General features: G+C 31.1%; 1 protein-coding gene across 1 annotated transcript; it reads left to right on the top strand.

The window, feature by feature from the left end:
* Positions 1–1,425: 1,425 nt before the first annotated feature.
* Positions 1,426–7,154, top strand: LOC109791722 (uncharacterized). Its single transcript, XM_020351055.3, has 6 exons — positions 1,426–1,917; positions 2,986–3,185; positions 3,575–3,651; positions 3,799–5,382; positions 5,497–5,665; positions 6,372–7,154. The coding sequence occupies exons 2-6, from the start codon at positions 3,104–3,106 to the stop codon at positions 6,995–6,997; spliced, it is 2,538 nt and encodes an 845-aa protein (XP_020206644.2). The 5' UTR covers positions 1,426–1,917; positions 2,986–3,103; the 3' UTR covers positions 6,998–7,154.
* Positions 7,155–18,972: the final 11,818 nt, after the last annotated feature.

Below are 18,972 nucleotides of genomic sequence, written 5' to 3'. Positions count from 1 at the left end.
ATAATTATTAGTATTTTATTAATATTAGTTTCATCACGATTCAATCACGGTTGAATAGTTAATCTTGAACTAATATTAAAACTAATTCAATGATCAATCCAATTTTAAATACATTACTTATTGACTTGTCTCAGTCACAATCTTGTTTATATATTAGTAAATATAAAATATATTTCGGTATGAAATTATTTGAAAAATATATTTATAGTGGATCTGAACTTTAATTAATGCATTACATTATTTAAAGTTAAATATTTGAATAATTATGAAGAAATAAAAAAAAAATCTAATTGTCTTTAATATGTTTCTGGATCTATCCTTTATTATATCATGATTTAAGTTATTTTTATCTTAATAATGAGAGATGTGAGAATTATATTTCTATAAAAATATGAAAAATAAGTTTTTAATTAAACTATAATTTTCCTTTCAACTTTAAATTTTTATTTAATTATTATAAATCTAACTTAAACATATTTCTAAATATTCTGGGATCAATACAATAAAGAAACGCCCCTAAGAGGAGCACAAGACAAATAAATAAAACGAAAGTTTCAAAAGTGACATGATATCTAGCGCCAAATGGAGGCGTCGTGCGCGTACAACTGCAAAACCACACACCTCTGAGCTGGTACTTACGTGATCTCAAATGCAATCATATGATTCCAATTTTTATTCCATAATAATATTCTATAACTCATGTGAAAATTTATCATCACTCTCTCTTTTCTTTGACTTTCTATTCTCATCAACCTCTCGTTTTTCCTTTTCCTTTACGTGATTAAGCTATCGCTGCTATGGATACTTAACTTAGCTGATAAGGATTCAACTATTATTTTTTTCTCAAAAATGTATGTTTCATTCATTAAGCATTAAAATCGTTTGAATACAAATAATAAGTATTTGATAGAATTTCTTTATTAAAAATAAAGAGTATTTTTAATAATTTTTTTTAAAAAATACATTTTTAAATCTGGATCCAAATAGTCTTAATAATATGTGATTGTCCAATATTATAGGCATCTTTTTCTTTTGAAGATGATTAATACAATATTTCAAAATTGATAATGAAAAATTTATGTTTGCGAGATTTAACATTACTAAGCATTTTATATGACAATAAAAAATTGAAAAGTGATGTGAATTAAGATTTCATTGGGTTGAATTTTCCGGATTTCACTCCCTCAATCAGTGACTTTTTAAGATTTCATTTCCCTCCTAATATATATCTCAAAATTATTTATTGTAGTAAACTGTTTAGTTCAATTAATTCACTTTCATGATTCGGCAAAAACATTTCACTCACATGGATATCACAAAATTCACAAGAAAAGTGATGTGAATTAAGAAAAACACAAGGCCACGAGTCTAATCACTAGACCAAAACAAAAAAAATAGGTGAGCTATTGTTCTATAGTACAGCATGACTGACAGCAGATTTATCGAAAAAGAAAGAAAAAGAATGAAAAATGTGAGAATGATTAAGCAATTAACTAAATAGCAGAGAGGGAACCTTCGCTTTCATTCATTCATTCACTTCCAGCAATGGAATTAGAGGACTTGTTCCCTTTTGCTACCCTATGAATATAGTAGCTTTTTCCTTTGTCGTCATCATTATTAACTCATTATCAATACTTTTTCAATGAAGCTTTCATCGTTGGCTCTCTTTCTTTCTTAATACAAAATCCCAGTTCAGAAGTTTCCACTTTTCAATGACACACACACCCACATACTTCTCTCTCTCTCCCTTCATTCCGGATTTGCTAGTTTTGCTCCACCCTTTTCAATTTTTGTATCAAGTTTGAAGCTTTGATGCTTTTCAAGCACACCCATCTTCTTGTTTTTGTAAAGCATGAATTGATTCATAGCTGAAGTTCATTTTGGTGGATACGGTGTTTGTTCTGGTTCTGCTCATTGGTATGTATATGATTCATATATGTTGAATTGTTGATGTAACATGTTCTCTGGTTCTAACTTTTTTTGTAACCATGCATTGAAGTGTTTAGTGAAGGAATCATTTGTTCTTTACGATGTTTATGGTTCTGAAACTTCTGATAAAAGTATGGAACAATCTTTTTAAGAAACTGTTTTGTTTACAGTAAACTCTAACTTGTGCTGGAATTTTAAGGTTCAGAGATTTTGGTGCTTCTGTTCTCGCTTTCCAGCATTTTGTTAGAAACTTGGTTTTCTCTTGCTCTGATTCGCTTTTCCATGAATGGATTTTGAAGTCATTGATTTTTTGAGCTTCTTAGTTGACTAATGATCCTCTTTCTCTTCTCGGTAGGCATGAAAGTCAAAAGTTTTCTGATTTTTCTAATAGGCCTATTTAAATCAATCTTCAAACTCTATCATTTCATCTAAATCTGGGAAAACATTGGTCAGTTTTCTTTTGCTTCCTTTACTATAATGTTTTTATTGATAAGATTTCTCCATTATGTTTTACATATTCTTAAGTTAGCAACGTTAGTCGTCCAATTATAATATCATTCAAAAGCTGCACCTTTTGGATATGGAGCATCGTAGCATCCAACATTTACAAATAGGATTATCTGCTCTAGTTTGAAGGAATTGTTTGGTTAATACTTTTACTTAATTTCTGTGAAAAAACAGTAACTTGTCTGTATCAAATGTAATTTGGATCTTACAGCTTAATAGATTTTATTTATGTCTTATTTGGCTAAACTTCTCAATAAATTCTTATTGGAAAAGTAAATAAGAGGATAACATGACTTCAGCTTCTCCTATAAGTTAATATTGACTTGTGCATGTGTTAATTTATAAAAACTCTCTTGTTTTGCTTCTCCAAAAGCTGATTTAACTTCTCAACTAAGCTAATTTTAACTTATAGGAAAATTAATTCCCTATATCTTATCATTTTATTCTCCTATAAGTATTTAATTATTAAGAAGTTTTATCCTAGCAAAGCCTTAATTTTAAGATTCTCTGATTTTTTCTGTTATATAATGATCTTCAATTGGTTCCCAGTAACTTGTGGCGATTCAGGGTGTGAAAGGAAGGGATCTGGTTCCAGAAATTTTGATTGGTTGAGACATGAACCCTGAAAGTCATGACATGAGAGAGTTCTGGTAGACCCTTCGACTGTATGGGAGGCTTATTGCACATGTTTGAGTTCAATCCGGGTAGGATGGCCAAGAAAGTCCATTCCCATAAGAACCATAATGGTGGTAAGTGTTGTTTTATATATTGAAGAGAGACTTAACTCTTTCTACGATAGACCTTGGGTTACATAGTCTTTAAGGGAGTTAAATTCAGCATTTTTTGACTGATTTCTTAGGAAAGCTTCAAGTGACTATTCGTTTATCAAGTTTTGTATTAGTTAATGATTTGAAGTTTATTAACTGTGTAAAATGGTATGAAGCGTCTAAATATCAATGCTACTTAGTTTGTTGCATTTTCGAAGATATCTTGCTGAGAGTTCATCATTATTATAATTATAATTACAATTGTTATCGTTATTATTTTGTTTTAAAAGTTCTGTTTTGTCCCTCCTCTGGTAGATTTTGTGAGGTTAATTCTGATTTGTTATCAACTTATCATACTGAGTGTCATGTAGACCTGATAACTTCTGGACATAGCATGGAGCTGAAAGTTGAATCATCTCAGGTCCACTATCCAGAAGGAGAAATATCAGTAAGTTTCTCTTCACTATCCTTTACATGTTAAGGGTTTCAACTTTCAAGGCACCACCATCATTTCATAACATGTTTCATTTACCTTGCGTATATAACATGTTTATCTTACCATTCTTAAATGGAATATGCTCTGGTGAATTTTCAGTACTCTTGTCAAGCAGATGATGGATGGTCAAAGAATATTAGTTACTCAAATGTGGCTTCAGTGAAAAAGCTGAACAATGAGGAGTTATCAAAACAATCAGGCACCAGAAATAAAGCACCAAGCCTTGTGGCAAGGTTGATGGGGATAGACACCATGCCATTACCATTAGAGACTAAATCTGTTGTTCCATTGGATGAAAGCAAATATGAAAATATTGAGAGGAAGTTTCCAAAGAAAGGAATGAATGCAAGGGGTTCCTCCAAATTGGATTCTTTTAGCTACATGGAACTTGATTCATTTTATCAAGACATTGATGGTGGTGGTGGATGGGGACAGAATTTTGGAAAACCAAGGCCAAGGGAACATCCTCTGGAAGAGGAACTCCAAATATTCAAGAAAGAATTTGAAGCATATCAAGAAGCAAGGTTCAAGGAGTGTTCAATTGCTGTCGAAAAAGGAGGTGGTTATAGGCAAATGCTTCATCAAGAAAACCTGAGCAAGGAAAAGATGCAACATATTGAAAGTTCAAAGACAGATAGCCACTCATTCAAAACAAAGATACCCAATGATGATATCGTGGAGCCAATCTCAACTAAGAAAAAAGAATCCTTTCCTTCAAGAAGTAAAACACTAAGTAGAGACTTTGAGCAGTCTTTGATGATGAAATCAAGAAGCAGATTAGATATATGTGCTTCTCCCACTCCAATAGTTATCTTGAAGCCTGGTTCTGATAGGTTTTGCAATTGCAACCATGAAGATAATTGCTTCAATTTTTCAGGCACTTTACAAGGGGGAAAAGATATAGAAGATTTTCTTGAGGAAGTGAGAGAGAGGTTGAAATGTGAACTTCAAGGGAAAATAGCCAAAAAGGATTACAATGAAAAACCTCTTGATGCTAAAGTGGTCAGAGAAAGTCTAACAAGAGATGCTGAACCAAATTTACTTCGCTCAGAATCAACAAGATCATACAAAAGTGAAATGCACTTCAACGGACCAAGTTCTCCAGAAATTTTCAACATAGATACCAGGAGATTCTTTTCAGAGAGGCTAAGAAATATTGTAAGAAGTGAACTGCATTTGGACATTCCTGAAGTTGGTTGTTATTTAGACAATGACACAATTAGGCTAAATCAAGATACTGTAAAGTGTGCAAATGACAAGAGCCAGTGGGGAATTTTGAAAAAGAGAAAAGAATTACAAACAGGTTCCTATAGACATAAATTAGATGACAACGTATTGTTCCAAAAGGAGTTGTCTCCTAGAAACCTTGAAAGATCCTTGTCTGCTCCTGCATCAGGAACATCATTTGGGAGGCTTCTTCTAGAGGACCGCCACATTTTAACAGGCGCTCTTATTCAGAGGAAGCTTGAAGATGTTGAAATGCAGGTGGATGTTAAAAAGAAGAAAGATGGATTCAATATTAAAGAAAAACTTTCCACTTTTAAATATACTCTTGGTCTAAGAGGGAAGCTGTTTGGAAAAAGGGTTAAGTCAATAGTAGAATCACATGGCAGTGAATATGGTCCCATTTTGAGAGATATCAAGAGTGGACCAACTGTTCTCATGAAATATGGTGAGAGACATGTAAGTTTGTCATATACATTTTTCAGCATTCTCTTCTATGACCACTGTTTTCAATTATGTTGCATTTATGGTTGTTATCTAATCATCAGAGTTTATGTCATGTATGATTTTTAGGAGAACTCCACTGAGGTACCTCCTAGTCCTGCATCTGTTTGCAGTTGTGCTCATGAGGAACATTGGAGACAGGCTGAATATTCAAGTCCAATATCAACTCCAGATGTATCTTCATTAGAAGATATTGTTATTCCCAAGGTTTTTAGAGATATTAGCTCTGGTTTGAATGGTGAGAGACAATTTTAATTTTCAAGCTTGATTCAATGATTTCACATTCATAAAAAGAATGTCAATGTCGTCTCATTGTTGTTTTATTGCATGTTCATATATAGTTAAATCTACAAACAACATTTAGAGCCAATTTGAGTATAAGTTAAAATTTTTTTGAGAGCTTTCTACCGAAAAGGTTTTTATTTCTAGTAGAAAAACTCTCAAAAGGTCTTTTAAGTTTGTATCTAAATAGACTTTTAGTCTGTTCTTCAAATGGATAGTGATCCTTCTTGCAAGATATTCTCATGTTAAATTCACTTCAAATTTCATCCTTAGATAACTTGTTTCAAGGGCTACATGATTTTCTGTCATAGCAATTGTATAAGAAACTTAAGTCCCCCCCCCCCTCCCCCTTCCCTCTCTTTTATCCGCATTCAACATGCATTCTAGGCTTAGATCAATTTTGATATAGCTTCTGAAATCTGGTAACACACTATTTAGATACTGAATATTCATTAGGTTGGTATTATACAGAATGAGATTAAGTGATTAACAATAGAGTTCAAATGCTTTCTTCTTTTGCTTGGAGACCATTTGCTTAGTAAATCATTATTCATATGAATCTTACAAACTTGTAAACAATTAAATTATATGTCTTGCACTATAACTGATTTTTTAGATGTCTAATCCTGGTCTGATAGTTCTCTTTATTGTTTATTTGGCAGAGCTAAAGAGGCAACTCAGTCAACTTGATTCTGATTACTCCGAGGACTTCATTACAAAGCAGGAGTCTGTTGAGTCTGAATTAGTTCAATTGGATGATCCAGCAGAATCTTATGTAAGAGATCTTCTTGTTGCCTCTGGTTTGTACTTTGGTTCATGGGATAAATCTCTATTAAGAGGGGACACATATGCAAAGCCTATTGGCAACTCAGTTTTTGAAGAAGTGGAAGAATCTCATAAGAAGCTGATCAAGGATAATGAAAGATCCAGAAAGGATCAACATAAGAACAAGTTAGAGCACAAGGTTTTGCTTGATTTGTTAAATGAGGCACTCTCCATTGTTCTTGGACCACCTTTGACATTGTCTAGATTCAGAAGGAAACCATGCAATTCCTCCATGCAGCCTCCACCATGTGGAAAGGAACTACTAAAGTTAGTATGGGACATTGTTCGTATTTCCTTATGTTCTGTATCAAACACATCTTATTCACTTGATAGTTTGGTGGCGCAAGATATAGGATCCTGTTCTCGGCTAATAAATGATCAGATTGATATATTGGAAAGAGAGATGGCATGTATTATCAGTGATGATTTGCTTGAAGAACTCACAAAGGATATGCTCTTGTAGGTGTAGTGTCAAGTGTCATTTTTCCCTTTGTTAAGAAAACGCATTCTCCACATTGCACCAAGGCATGTACACGATTACCCCACATTAACCAAAATGAAAAATTAATTTCTACTAAAATATTTGTGATAGTGAAATACTACATGAATATTTGTATTTATTTTGGTACGAGTGTGGTAAAGAGGCAGTGCATAGTGTACAACACTAGTGGTATGCAAGTTAATTTTTCAAAACTGAAAATTGATTGGTTACATAATTACTTTAACATGGTAGTTTATGATGGCTGGTTTCCATCAACTTTTGTTTAATATTTTTAAATTTTTAATTAATATTTGTTTTTAAAGAATAGCACCACATTAATTTTATAAAAAAGTTTTGTGACCGTAATTTCAGTCATTAGGTTAAGGTTTTTGAAGTTTCCACATTTACAGTGCAACTACAGTTGCAATTTTGTTAATTACACTTGTCTGCAATTTCTCGCAATATAAAGAATCGTGAAGAAACGATGATCATTAATGTGACGGTAATTTAAAACCTTGATTCGTAATGTACGGTAACACTGTTGCTAAAAATAATTTTGCATTCTTAATCTCTAAATGTATGATCATGCTTCCCATTTCTACCTTTGCCAAATAAGTTTTGCGTAATAAATAAAATAATATTATTATCTATGTATATATATTAATTATTTTTAAATTAAAATATCTCTAATTAATTATAATTTTTAAAAAATATATTCTAATTGATCAAAAGAAAGATGAATATTAATTAATAAAGAGAAATAGTATATATATCCTAATTAGTTAGAAGAGATATAAATGTTAATTAAGAGACAAATGTATAAATAAAATAAATATATTATTATTAACTAAATTAACTATTTTTTAATTTTTATTAATAAATTAGATAATTAGATTTTATATATAGAAACAGGAAGCAGAATTATTAAAAATTTGACAAAAAGAAAAACATAACAAAAAGCTGGTCACAAACTTGTCCCTTGGAAATATTTATTACATTGTTGATACTTTAAGAATATTGGTGGAAATTAAATACTATTGACACTCATATGTAATCAAGTGTCTGATATGTCAAAGTCATGAGTAGATTTAACTTGAATTAATAATTGACCTAAAACACCCAAATTAACGGATGACTAGTGAAGCAGAAAAATTAGCAAGTATTGTACTGGACCAAGAACAGAAAAATGACACAACACTTTAATTACCATTTCTCACAACATGACTTAATCAGTGTTTTAAAGTCTTGCATGCATGTGCAATGCAAACCTTATAGGTACTGATTTGTAGGAAATTATTTTCTTCTCTGAGACTCAACTTCTTTGCTTCTAAGTGGTTTCACACGGTCTCTTTACAAATAAATATATTTATTGAGATAAATAAACTTAAATAAAGCTTAATTTTTTACTAAGAAATACTTTACTTTTAAAAAAAAAAATAACCCCATCTAACATTTACTATAACAATACACGTGAGTTTGACAGCGTTGTTGTAATTTAGTCATAGGATTACGTGATGAAAACACGAACCCTAGTTTACTTGGCTTCATCCAAGAAAAGAATGAATAGGATTAATCCATGATTTAAGTTAGGCCTGGGCAAAAACTTCCGGCCGATCCGAAACCGGCCAAACCGACGATCAGATCGGGTGAAGTGGATTAATTCTCAAGTATTTAGGATTTTTTCTGAAGCAAATTTCGGGTTCAAACGGGTTTTAACGGTCGGATTCGGTGTTAGAATTTTCTCATCCGATGCACCCGAATCTGACCGTTCGTCTTCACCGTTTATTTTCTCCGTCTCTTTTACTTCGTCTTCTTTCTTCTTCTTCTTCACTTCGTCTTCTTTCCTCTTCTTCTTCACTCCGTCTTCTTTCTTCTGCTTCTTTCTTCTTCTTCACAGTGTCTTCTTTCTTCTTCTTTTTCACTCCGTAAACATCCTCTTTTCTTCAACTTATTCCTGCCATGGCTATTGCCGCTGAGAAGCTCCCTGTTCTGGTTGATGAAGGTGGTGATGTGGAGATCTGAAACTCCGTGATTTCCCCCAAATGAAGCAGTAACAGAGACCGGCAAAGAGTGACGAAGGATGGCGGCACGAGACGCTAGAGGAAGCTTCTCAAACCGATGAATCCATCCGATGAACCCGTAACCCGCACGGATTGAACCCGCTAAAACCCGAGTTCTTCGTCGGTCAAAAATGGCTCCTGATTTTTCTTAATCGGTTTCGGATGATTTTAAGAATTTTGGTCCGAAACGGACCGTGGCCGACCGATGGTCAGGCCTAATTTAAGTGAAGCATCAAGCAAGTGTTGTTCACTTATTTGGAGGTGTAGCAATCGATTTTCTCGGAGACAGTGAACGTAATAAGGTACAGAAGCACATGCAAGCATGAGTACGGTACATTCAAGGTCTGTTGCGTGATGGATGCTTGTTGCTGTCTAGTCGAGACACAGAACCAATTAATCAACCATCACGTGCCCATAAAAATAAAACCATGATTTTGTTTTGTTTCTTAAAAATATATATCACATTTAACTTTTCTTAATATATATAAATAATTGGTTTACAATTTAAATTTTGATTTCTATTATTTTATCGTGTTTCCTCTTGAGTTTAATTTTATTCTTTTATATAACATTAAAAGGCTGTAAAAAAAAAAAAAGGAAGAAAAACGTAAAGATTTCATGAATCGAATTTTTGAAAAATTTAAACAGAATCAAACTATTTCTTTTATAAAGTGAATCAATTAATTGAATTTTTTTCAGTAAAGTGAATTGATTCGATTTTTGAAATAGTTGATTAAATATTTTTTAAAATTAAATTGATTCAGTGAAATTATTCATTTTTTTATTTATATATAAATCAATTTTTTTCAAAAATAAATTAAACTGAATTATTTTAAAAAAAGTGTATCAATTAATCAAATCAATTTTATAAAATAAATTGATTTAATTTTTTTTAAAATAGATTGGATTTTATAATTTGAATAAAAATGATTTAAATTTTCTTGCACACGTCAATTAAAAGTTGGCATAATATACTATTATACAACTTTATAGCAATAATAAAATCAAAGTGTTAAATAATTTAAGATTAAATGTAATTTTATTCCCTTATTATTAAAAGATTCAATTTAATCGCTTAATTTTCTAAAACAATATAATGTGTTTTTTTTTTCTTTTCAATTAAGTAATGTCGTTAACTCCTTCGACACACACCATACGTGAAACAACGAAAAAATGATACGTATTGCTACACAAAAAAGAAGTGTTATTCGTAATTAGATAGTCCCACATTACATTATTTTAGAAAATTAAGGGTGTAAATTTAACTTTTTAATAATAGAAAGACAAAATTAAATAAATTAAATATGTCGAAGGGATAAAAAAAATAATTTAACCATACAAGCCTTCAAACATGAATAGAAATTTGAGTTATTGACCAAATAAATTCCAATTAAAAAGAAAATTGGATTTAATTAACTACAACTATAATATATTGCGAAGAGGTGGATGATGGATGAAATGAAATGTTTGTTTTTGAGCAACCACTAGCTGGTTTGGGTCCTCTTATTGTGGCCAATTTAATGGCCATAGCCACGTTACACCCTAAATTCTCATTTTTGTTTGTTATGTTTTTTTGTCGTTTTTCTTTCTCTGTTTTCCACCCTACCAAAAAACCTATAATATTCTGTCTGCACTTTTTTCTTGGGTACTAGGAGGAGACTAGCCCAGTTTTCCATAAGTGTCATATATTTTTTTAAAACATGTTTACATAAAATTAGGGGCGGGTATATGGACTTGAGTACGCGGACTGGTCCGTAAGTCTGCAGACTTCACGGATAACGGACCCATTTTTTTTAATCCGTATAATCATACGGACTTTTTTAGGTCCGGCCCGTTTAGTCCGCGGATTTTGCGGATTTAATCCGCGAGCCCGCGGATTACCCGTTTAAATGTGGACTCAAATTTTATTATTGAAGATGCTTGATTATATTTGATAGATGTAATTGGACTTACAAATATTTTATGTTTGTTTTTAAGATATTAATTAAGACTTTGATGTTTTAAAGTATTTAGATTTTGATGTACTTGGACTTACAAATGTTTTATATTTGTTTGGTTGTGTATTAAGACTTTTAAAGTTTTAAGATAGTAAGGCTTTAATATTTGGTTAATAATTGGTATGCTTGGACTTTAAATTTTAAAGGCATTGAGACTTAAATATTTCTATTAGAAATTTAGAATGTGTAAACTTTGTTATTTAAGACTTTGATTTATTATTTACAATGTTTGATGTTATTATTAGAAGTATATTTATATCATTTTATTTTTTTTTTTCCTCATGTTTTCATAGGTTAAATAAAGGAAAAAAAATTCAAAATCTGAATCAATATTCATTTAAACAATTTAGATTTAATTGGGCCCGCGGACTTATCCGTTTATCCGCGGGCTTCATGGGCCGGATACGGACTTGAAGATTTAAGTCCATTTATTTTGCGGACCGGATTTATCCGACCCGTTAAAAATGCAGACTTCGCGGACCGGACCTTAAACGGGCCGGACCGATCCGCATACCCACCCCTACATAAAATGTTGATCAACAATATATATTTTGATTGTTTAATCGGAGAAAAAACAGAGAAAAAAATTAACTATTTTTTCAGTCAAATATAAAAGGACTTAAAGGTAGTTTTCATCCCTCTAATATATTATTTTCTGTTTCGGTTCATGTATATTTTTTGAAATCAAGTCTTGTAAAATTTATTTATTAGTTCTTGCTATTTTCTTTTAGTACTTGTAATATTTTTTATTTTTGTTTTCATAAATGTGAATAATTTTCTTTTAGTACCTACTAAGTTTTTCTCAAAGTGACTTACTCAAAATATTATAGGAACTAAAATGAAAAACAAATATATATTATTAGGATTGAAATAAAATAACAATGACTAAAATGAAAATTTAAAACTTTTGAGAGCTATTTTTAAAAAATAATTTTATAAAGACCAAAACAGAAAAAGGTATATTATGAGGAAAAATATATTTAAATAGCTATTATTCCTAGTTTAAATAGTTACTATAGTGTTTGCGGAAAATTTCTTAACTTCAATTAATATGCGACTGTAATTCAAGAAGTACCGTACAAAATTATTGCTCCCCGTCCCCCCTCACACTTTTGTAATACATTTTGTGTTTTTTTTTTTTTTTTTTTTTTTTGTAAAGTTTACAAATACACCTTTTTATTAATATAACACTTGATCGAATTTTCGAACTGAGGTGGAGACATGTTACGACTGAAGTGATTTTTATGCAATGAAGCACAATGAAAGAAGACAATAACGCGATGGGGAGAGGATATTTGATGATGACACTGGTCTAAAAATAAGATATTACGTCATGTTATTATATTAATTGTAACATAATTTGTGTTATTATATTAATTCTAACATAATTTATGTAATAGTTAGTGATGACTAGATCACATATGTTTTTTGAGTGTCATGTATTTTATTGAGTTCGGATGGAATGTTTTAACTGGTTAGGAGTCAACACAATTATGCATAATAATTGTGCAATGTAATTTGAACAATTTTCTGGTCTTTCTTTTTGTAATTATCAGAAAAATGATTGTTTGATATCTATTTGATTAGCTATCATATGAGTAATGTGGCTGACTAAGAATGAATTGATCTTTTCTTCCACTCAATTATCTGCGTTGGAGATGGTAGATTGGTTAAATTAGAACCTAGAACTGGTTAAGGACAAGGCATAAAGATTTTAGGTATGACTTTGCTTCTTGGTGTATGAATCCAGTAGCTTGCCTTACCTAGGTAACTGTATTCAAGTGGTAAATGCAGCTATTGGAGAAATCTAGTTTTGCAATTTCTCTTTCAAAGATGTGGGTTGGATATATTTATGGCTATATTTTGGGTTTTGGTATTCCTGTTTCCCTTGTCAAGTTATGGATCAGAAGGGCAATATTATTTTTGGTTCAAGCTTCTGGTTGCTCTTATTTATGTTTATATTTGGGTTTTGGTGTTGTTGTTGTCCCAATCTAAGCTTTTTACTTTCTTTTATCCAATTAGAGACTTGGTAATCACACCATTACATTCTAGAGGCTTATATTAGACAAATATGGAATAATTTGCTGAAAGGGTCATTTGATGATTTACAATTGTTCTATATTTCATATGTAGTAGCTTCATAAATGGACTAGCTTAAGTACCTAATTTGAGACAATATTTTCAGTTGTGCATAGTACACATATCACATATGGTATTTTTGTAATGGGTTGAAGTACCCTTTGTACTCTCTTTAATTTCAATTATTTGGCTTATATAAAAAAAAGTTGTTATCAATGTAGAAAATGATATACTACACCAATTAATCAATGATACATGTAGTATATCGTGTTAAAATTCTGTAGACTCCCTTTTTTCTCTTTGTCTCTCATTGTTCTTACTTCTCTTTCATCGACTTTTGTCTTAATGTGTTGCGTTTTCTCTAACAAAGCTATCTTATCTCTTGTTGCACTCTTTATGTCTTTGTTGTGTTGTACATGTCCTCTTTTTCCTCTTTTTGCTCCTTCTTCTAAATTTGTGGTTGTTGGCTAGTTGTTTTAAACGTGTGTGGTTTTCTTTGTGGGTAAAGGTGCAAACAATTTCAAATCGAGACAACATATCTGGGGGGAGGGTGAGGCAAGAAGGAGGCACAACGAGGAGAGAAAAGGAGTTAGTGGGGAGAAGACATTTTTTATTGAACTATTTTGGTTTCAATTCTAAATTCTTGTTAATTTTTGTAATTTTTGTCCATTTTGACATATTGTCTAGCACATGCCATATCTAGTTCTCCCAAACTTGGAATTGGACATTCTTGGTGTCCCTAAAAAGACAAGACATAGCTCTACAACTTCTCTGTTAGGAGTTTCACCTAGTTCAGACGTTTAAAGGTCCAAAACTGCATCTCAATGTTACACCTCTACACTTCATTTCGGGTTTACTATAGGAACTTATTGCATTAGTAGTCTAACCTTATTAATTAGTTGATTAGAGGGCTAGGCTTTGTAAATATTTTGATTAGGCCTACTATATTAGAATATTAATAGGTGTTATGAGACTTGTTATATACAATTTTCTCTCAGTTTTAATATTTTAGAGTTGTTTCCTCTACAAGTTTCTCTAAATTATTATCTCTCTCTCAAAATTTTCTCCTAACCTTTTTGACAAGAATTGATTGTAGAAACTCAGTAGAGATGCATGACTAATCCATTCAACCGATTTTAAGTTTACATGAATTGAGGTTAAATTTAAGTTCCCAATCTAATTTTACCGTACAAATTCTCTCCGTTTTCTTCTTCATTTTAGATATATTTTTCATTTTTCATGATTATGAATTTCATTTTAATAGATCCCAAACAGATTTCAAGATTAATTCTGGATCTAGATCTAAAGTAACTTAAATCATCTAAATCAATCATTCATCATTCTTGAATTTTACGAAAATTATGAAATCATGATTCAATACAATGATTATACATTAATTGTGTAACCATTATATTTAAACTCAAGCAGGAAAGTAAGGATCCACTCACAATCGATAAATATTTCTAACAATTATAATAGACATTTTGAGATAACTAAGTATATAATTATACTTAAGTTAAAACCCATATAAGAAATTAATACTATAATATATGCATGTAATTAACCATGTCAACACAAAAAATTAAATTAGTAATAATTAAAATATTCATTTAATTATTACTCATTTAATAAAATCATATTTTAATTAAAATTTTTAATTTTTAATCTATATCTTCTAGATTGACTAATATCAATAAAATAAGTTATTTTTAATTTAAATTCTTATTGTCTAACATTGCGTAATTAAAAATTTGCATATGATTGTACTAACATAAATTTACTAATGATCATAAAAGTCTAAAATTATGTGTACCTAACAGATATTTAAATTGATGGCCAATATTGTATATATAGGTACCTAACATGTTTTTTAATTCTTATTTATATCTCAAATTATTATTAAAGTATGTTATATAAATTGCCTAATGTAGTATTTTCTAAATTTTTATGTTTCAACTAACTTTAGATTACCTATAATTTTACTAACTATCTAAATTGACTAATAATGTTACCATCTATATCATTATGCATGCTGCAAAGGAACCACATACACTCCATATCTAACTAATGTTCAAATCAGTTTCTCTTAGTACATATAGAACTCATATACAAATTTCATCAAAATAGATAATGAGAAAATCCAAAATGAGTAAAGCCAAAATGAGTAAATCCACATTCAGAATAATATGCATATTATCCACCATAAATCCTAAAACAAGAAGGAAAAGAAAAGTTTCAAAATTAGGAGTGCACATGAAGGAGAACCGAAGAAGAAGAGATTAAAGGAAAACTGAAGGAGAAGTGATCATAATAACGTTTTTCTTATGAAGGTTGCCAAAATGATTGGGTAGCGTGCATGGAGGAGTTGTCAAAAATCGCCGCTAATGTTGCCTATGGAGAAAAAGATGAAACAATAGAGTGTGAACTGGATTTGCACTCTCATCATGAGTAATAACAAGACATTTTTATGACAAGTTATGGTTTACTTGTCATACAATGTTTTTTTCTATGGGTAAGTCAACACCCTCCGTAGAAAAAGTTGGAATCCAAGACTGACCAACACATTCTATATCAGATGTTAACTTATCCATCATAAAAAAATATTTAAGACGGGTAGGTCAACAATTGTCATAAAATGTTTTGAGATATTTATAAGTATGTCACCATGCCACTTTTTATGTCATGTTGATATTAGCTGACATAGAATGTGCATAGGAAAATTTTATTTTTACGCCACCAAAGGATTTAGTTTTTGCCTCTAGTGACATGGGATCTCCTTGAAGTGATATGCTCACCAAGTAAAATTTTAATAGTCTTAAGAATATGACGCAATAAAGTATATTATTATACTTTATGAACTACTTTTGCATTTTATACTTAAAAATTAATTAATTATCTTGTTGTAATGATATATTAATAATATTACAGTCAAGTAAAATATTAAATATGTTTTGTTGCTATGGTGTATTAATAATATTATGAGTTGAGTAAAAAATTAGTCTATGCATTATACAAGTCGCCAATCTAGTTATTACTAAATATTAGAGTTGTCAAAACGAGCTAGTCCGACCTGTTTGACCCAACTCAACTCAACCCACTTAAAAAGTGGGTTGACCTGACCCGCTCCACCAATCTTAAAGTCCAAAATTTTCTAACTTGGTCCGGCCCACCAAGGGTTGGTAGGCTAAATGGGTCGATCCACCAACCTACCTATTTTTTTTAAAAAAAAATCTAATTTAAAATAAATTTCAAGCTAAAATAATCTCTAATCTAAAGTAAAAATTGTCAAACTAAGTATCATGCATTCAAAATTAAACTTAAATTAAAAAGCGTACAACTTTAAATAATCAAAAAATAAAAATAAAAATCCTTTCATAAGAGTTATTCATCAATATTAAATTTTATTGAAGGCTTGAGTAGATAAATTTATAACAATTTCATGTTGTTTAACATTGACTTTATTTTTATCTACAAAAAATAATAGTATCTTATTAAAATAATACATATATAATAATAAATGGTTAAGTAGATTGTTAGTGAGATGGGTGTGTAAGTGGGTTAGGTGGGTAACCCGACCCACAAGTTCAACCCGGGTGGATCAAGTTGAAAGTGGATCAGGTCACATTTTTTGACCTATTATGAAATTTTTTTATTTTTTTCGCCTTACCCGACTTGTTTTCAAGGCAGCCCGGGTTGACCCACATGCTGAAACCCACTTTAAGAGCTCTACTAAATATATTAACTAATGATAAGGACTATTTTGAAAAGTTATAATTTATAAAGCTAACAAAAATATTTAGAGGATTAAAACTAAATTTAATCATATATATATATATATATAAGTTTTGTTCATATTTTTTCTTTTTTCTTTTTTTTATCACGTTTTTAGCTATCTCAATTCAAGGAGAATAGAGCAAACAAGTTTTGGACAATTGTTTTTTTTTATAGCAAAAGTTCTCCGTTACTTGTGAGGTAATATATCCAAAACTGCTATTGAACAAACTCTTTGATAAATGATAAGTAACCTAATTCTATTGAACAAACTCTGGGATATATTAAGAATACTCCAACACTAATTTTGGATGATGTAGGAGGAAAATACTCGGGAAGGAATGTAGCAGAGATATTTTGTATTTCTATTAATTGGTTGTTTGGAATGGATTTGAAAAGGAAAATTATTTGCAAAAATTCGCGTGACCAACCAGATTACATTTTTTTTTTTTAATCTATTTTATCTATGATCTGAGATGGGAATTCTACATTAGCTATTTTTTAATAATAAAATAATTTGTTTTAAATATAAATTTTAATTAATATAAATACATTTTTCATATAATTTATTCTTTTCTTCCTCAATTCCATTATTCAAATAAGTGGAGTGGAATTTTTTCACTCTTTTCTTTCCTATTTTTGTTCATCCAAATAGCACATTATTTTTACTTTGTTTTTCTTTTAGTTTCATTTATTTTTATTTTTTTCTTAATTTAAACAAAGCATTAACGAAACTCCCGAAAGAGAAAAAAAACTATTGTCTTTGGACTTTGCAATAATCATCAATGTCTTGTATTCAAGTCCAAGATAAAATATAATTTCTAGATACAATTTTCATACAAAATAATCGAAATGAACTTTTCATATAAACTTTTTTTATAAAAGTTTAAATTTTTTTTAAGAGCTTTAATGTTTATACATAAATAGGATAAAATAGACTTAAATTTCAACCGATCAAATATTTTACTTATTAATTATTTTTACGTATTTAATAATATACTCGGCTACTTAACTCAGTGCTATAAAATACATCACCTATTTTATCATTTTATAAGCTTTATTTTAGGGTAAAATATATTTTTAGTCTCATTATTTATTTTTAAGACTCAATTTAGTCTCATTATTTATTGTACCGTGGTGGTCTCCCATTGGCCAACCATATTGGCCGATCCAAAGCACGTCAGTAAAATACCGATCTAACATGCTCTTCGCACCTTAGTGCTCGAGCATGGAGGGCTATGTACCGTGGTGGTCTCCCATTGGTCGATCATATTGGCCGATCCAAGGCACGTCAGTAAAATACCGATCTAACATGCTCTTTGCACCTTAGTGCTCGAGCATGGAAGGCTATGTACCGTGGTGGTCTCCCATTGGCCGACCATATTGGCCGATCAGAGGTAGGTCGGTAAAATGCCGATCACACAAGAGGGACCCAAATATGGGAAGATTAACTGGCTCATTTGGACAATCAATAAGATCCCACGATCCGTGGGAACGGTAATAAATACCGGGAGTTACGAGTCCATAATGGGGCGTGATTTATGGGATCATAAGTGTGATTCATGTCTATAACGTCACACCGTTATATATAGCAATGATTAGGTCTAAGGCGGCAGTTTACTCTCATCGAATGTTCTAGGTCAAGATTGCTGTCAAGTTCTTTTAGCTCGGTATCGCTAAGGGTTCTTCGGCGGCGGTCTCCAATACCGGAACATTTTGGATGTACCGTGGTGGTCTCCCATTGGCCGACCATATTGGCCGATCAGAGGCAGGTCGGTAAAATGCCGATCACACAAGAGGGACCCAAATATGGGGAGATTAACTGGCTCACTCGGACAATCAATAAGATCCCACGATCCGTGGGAACGGTAATAAATACCGGGAGTTACGAGTCTATAATGGGGCGTGATTTATGGGATCATAAGTGCGATTCATGTCTATAACGTCACACCGTTATATATAGCAATGATTAGGTCTAAGGCGGCAGGTTACTCTCATCGAATGTTCTAGGTCAAGACTGCTGTCAAGTTCTTTTAGCTCGGTATCGCTA

This window comes from Cajanus cajan, chromosome 5 (genome assembly GCF_000230855.2).
Source record: "Cajanus cajan strain Asha chromosome 5, NIPB_CcT2T_4, whole genome shotgun sequence".
Lineage (NCBI taxonomy): Eukaryota > Viridiplantae > Streptophyta > Magnoliopsida > Fabales > Fabaceae > Cajanus > Cajanus cajan.
Note: the sequence above shows the minus strand (reverse complement) of the source record. Positions and strands in the feature narration are given on the sequence as shown.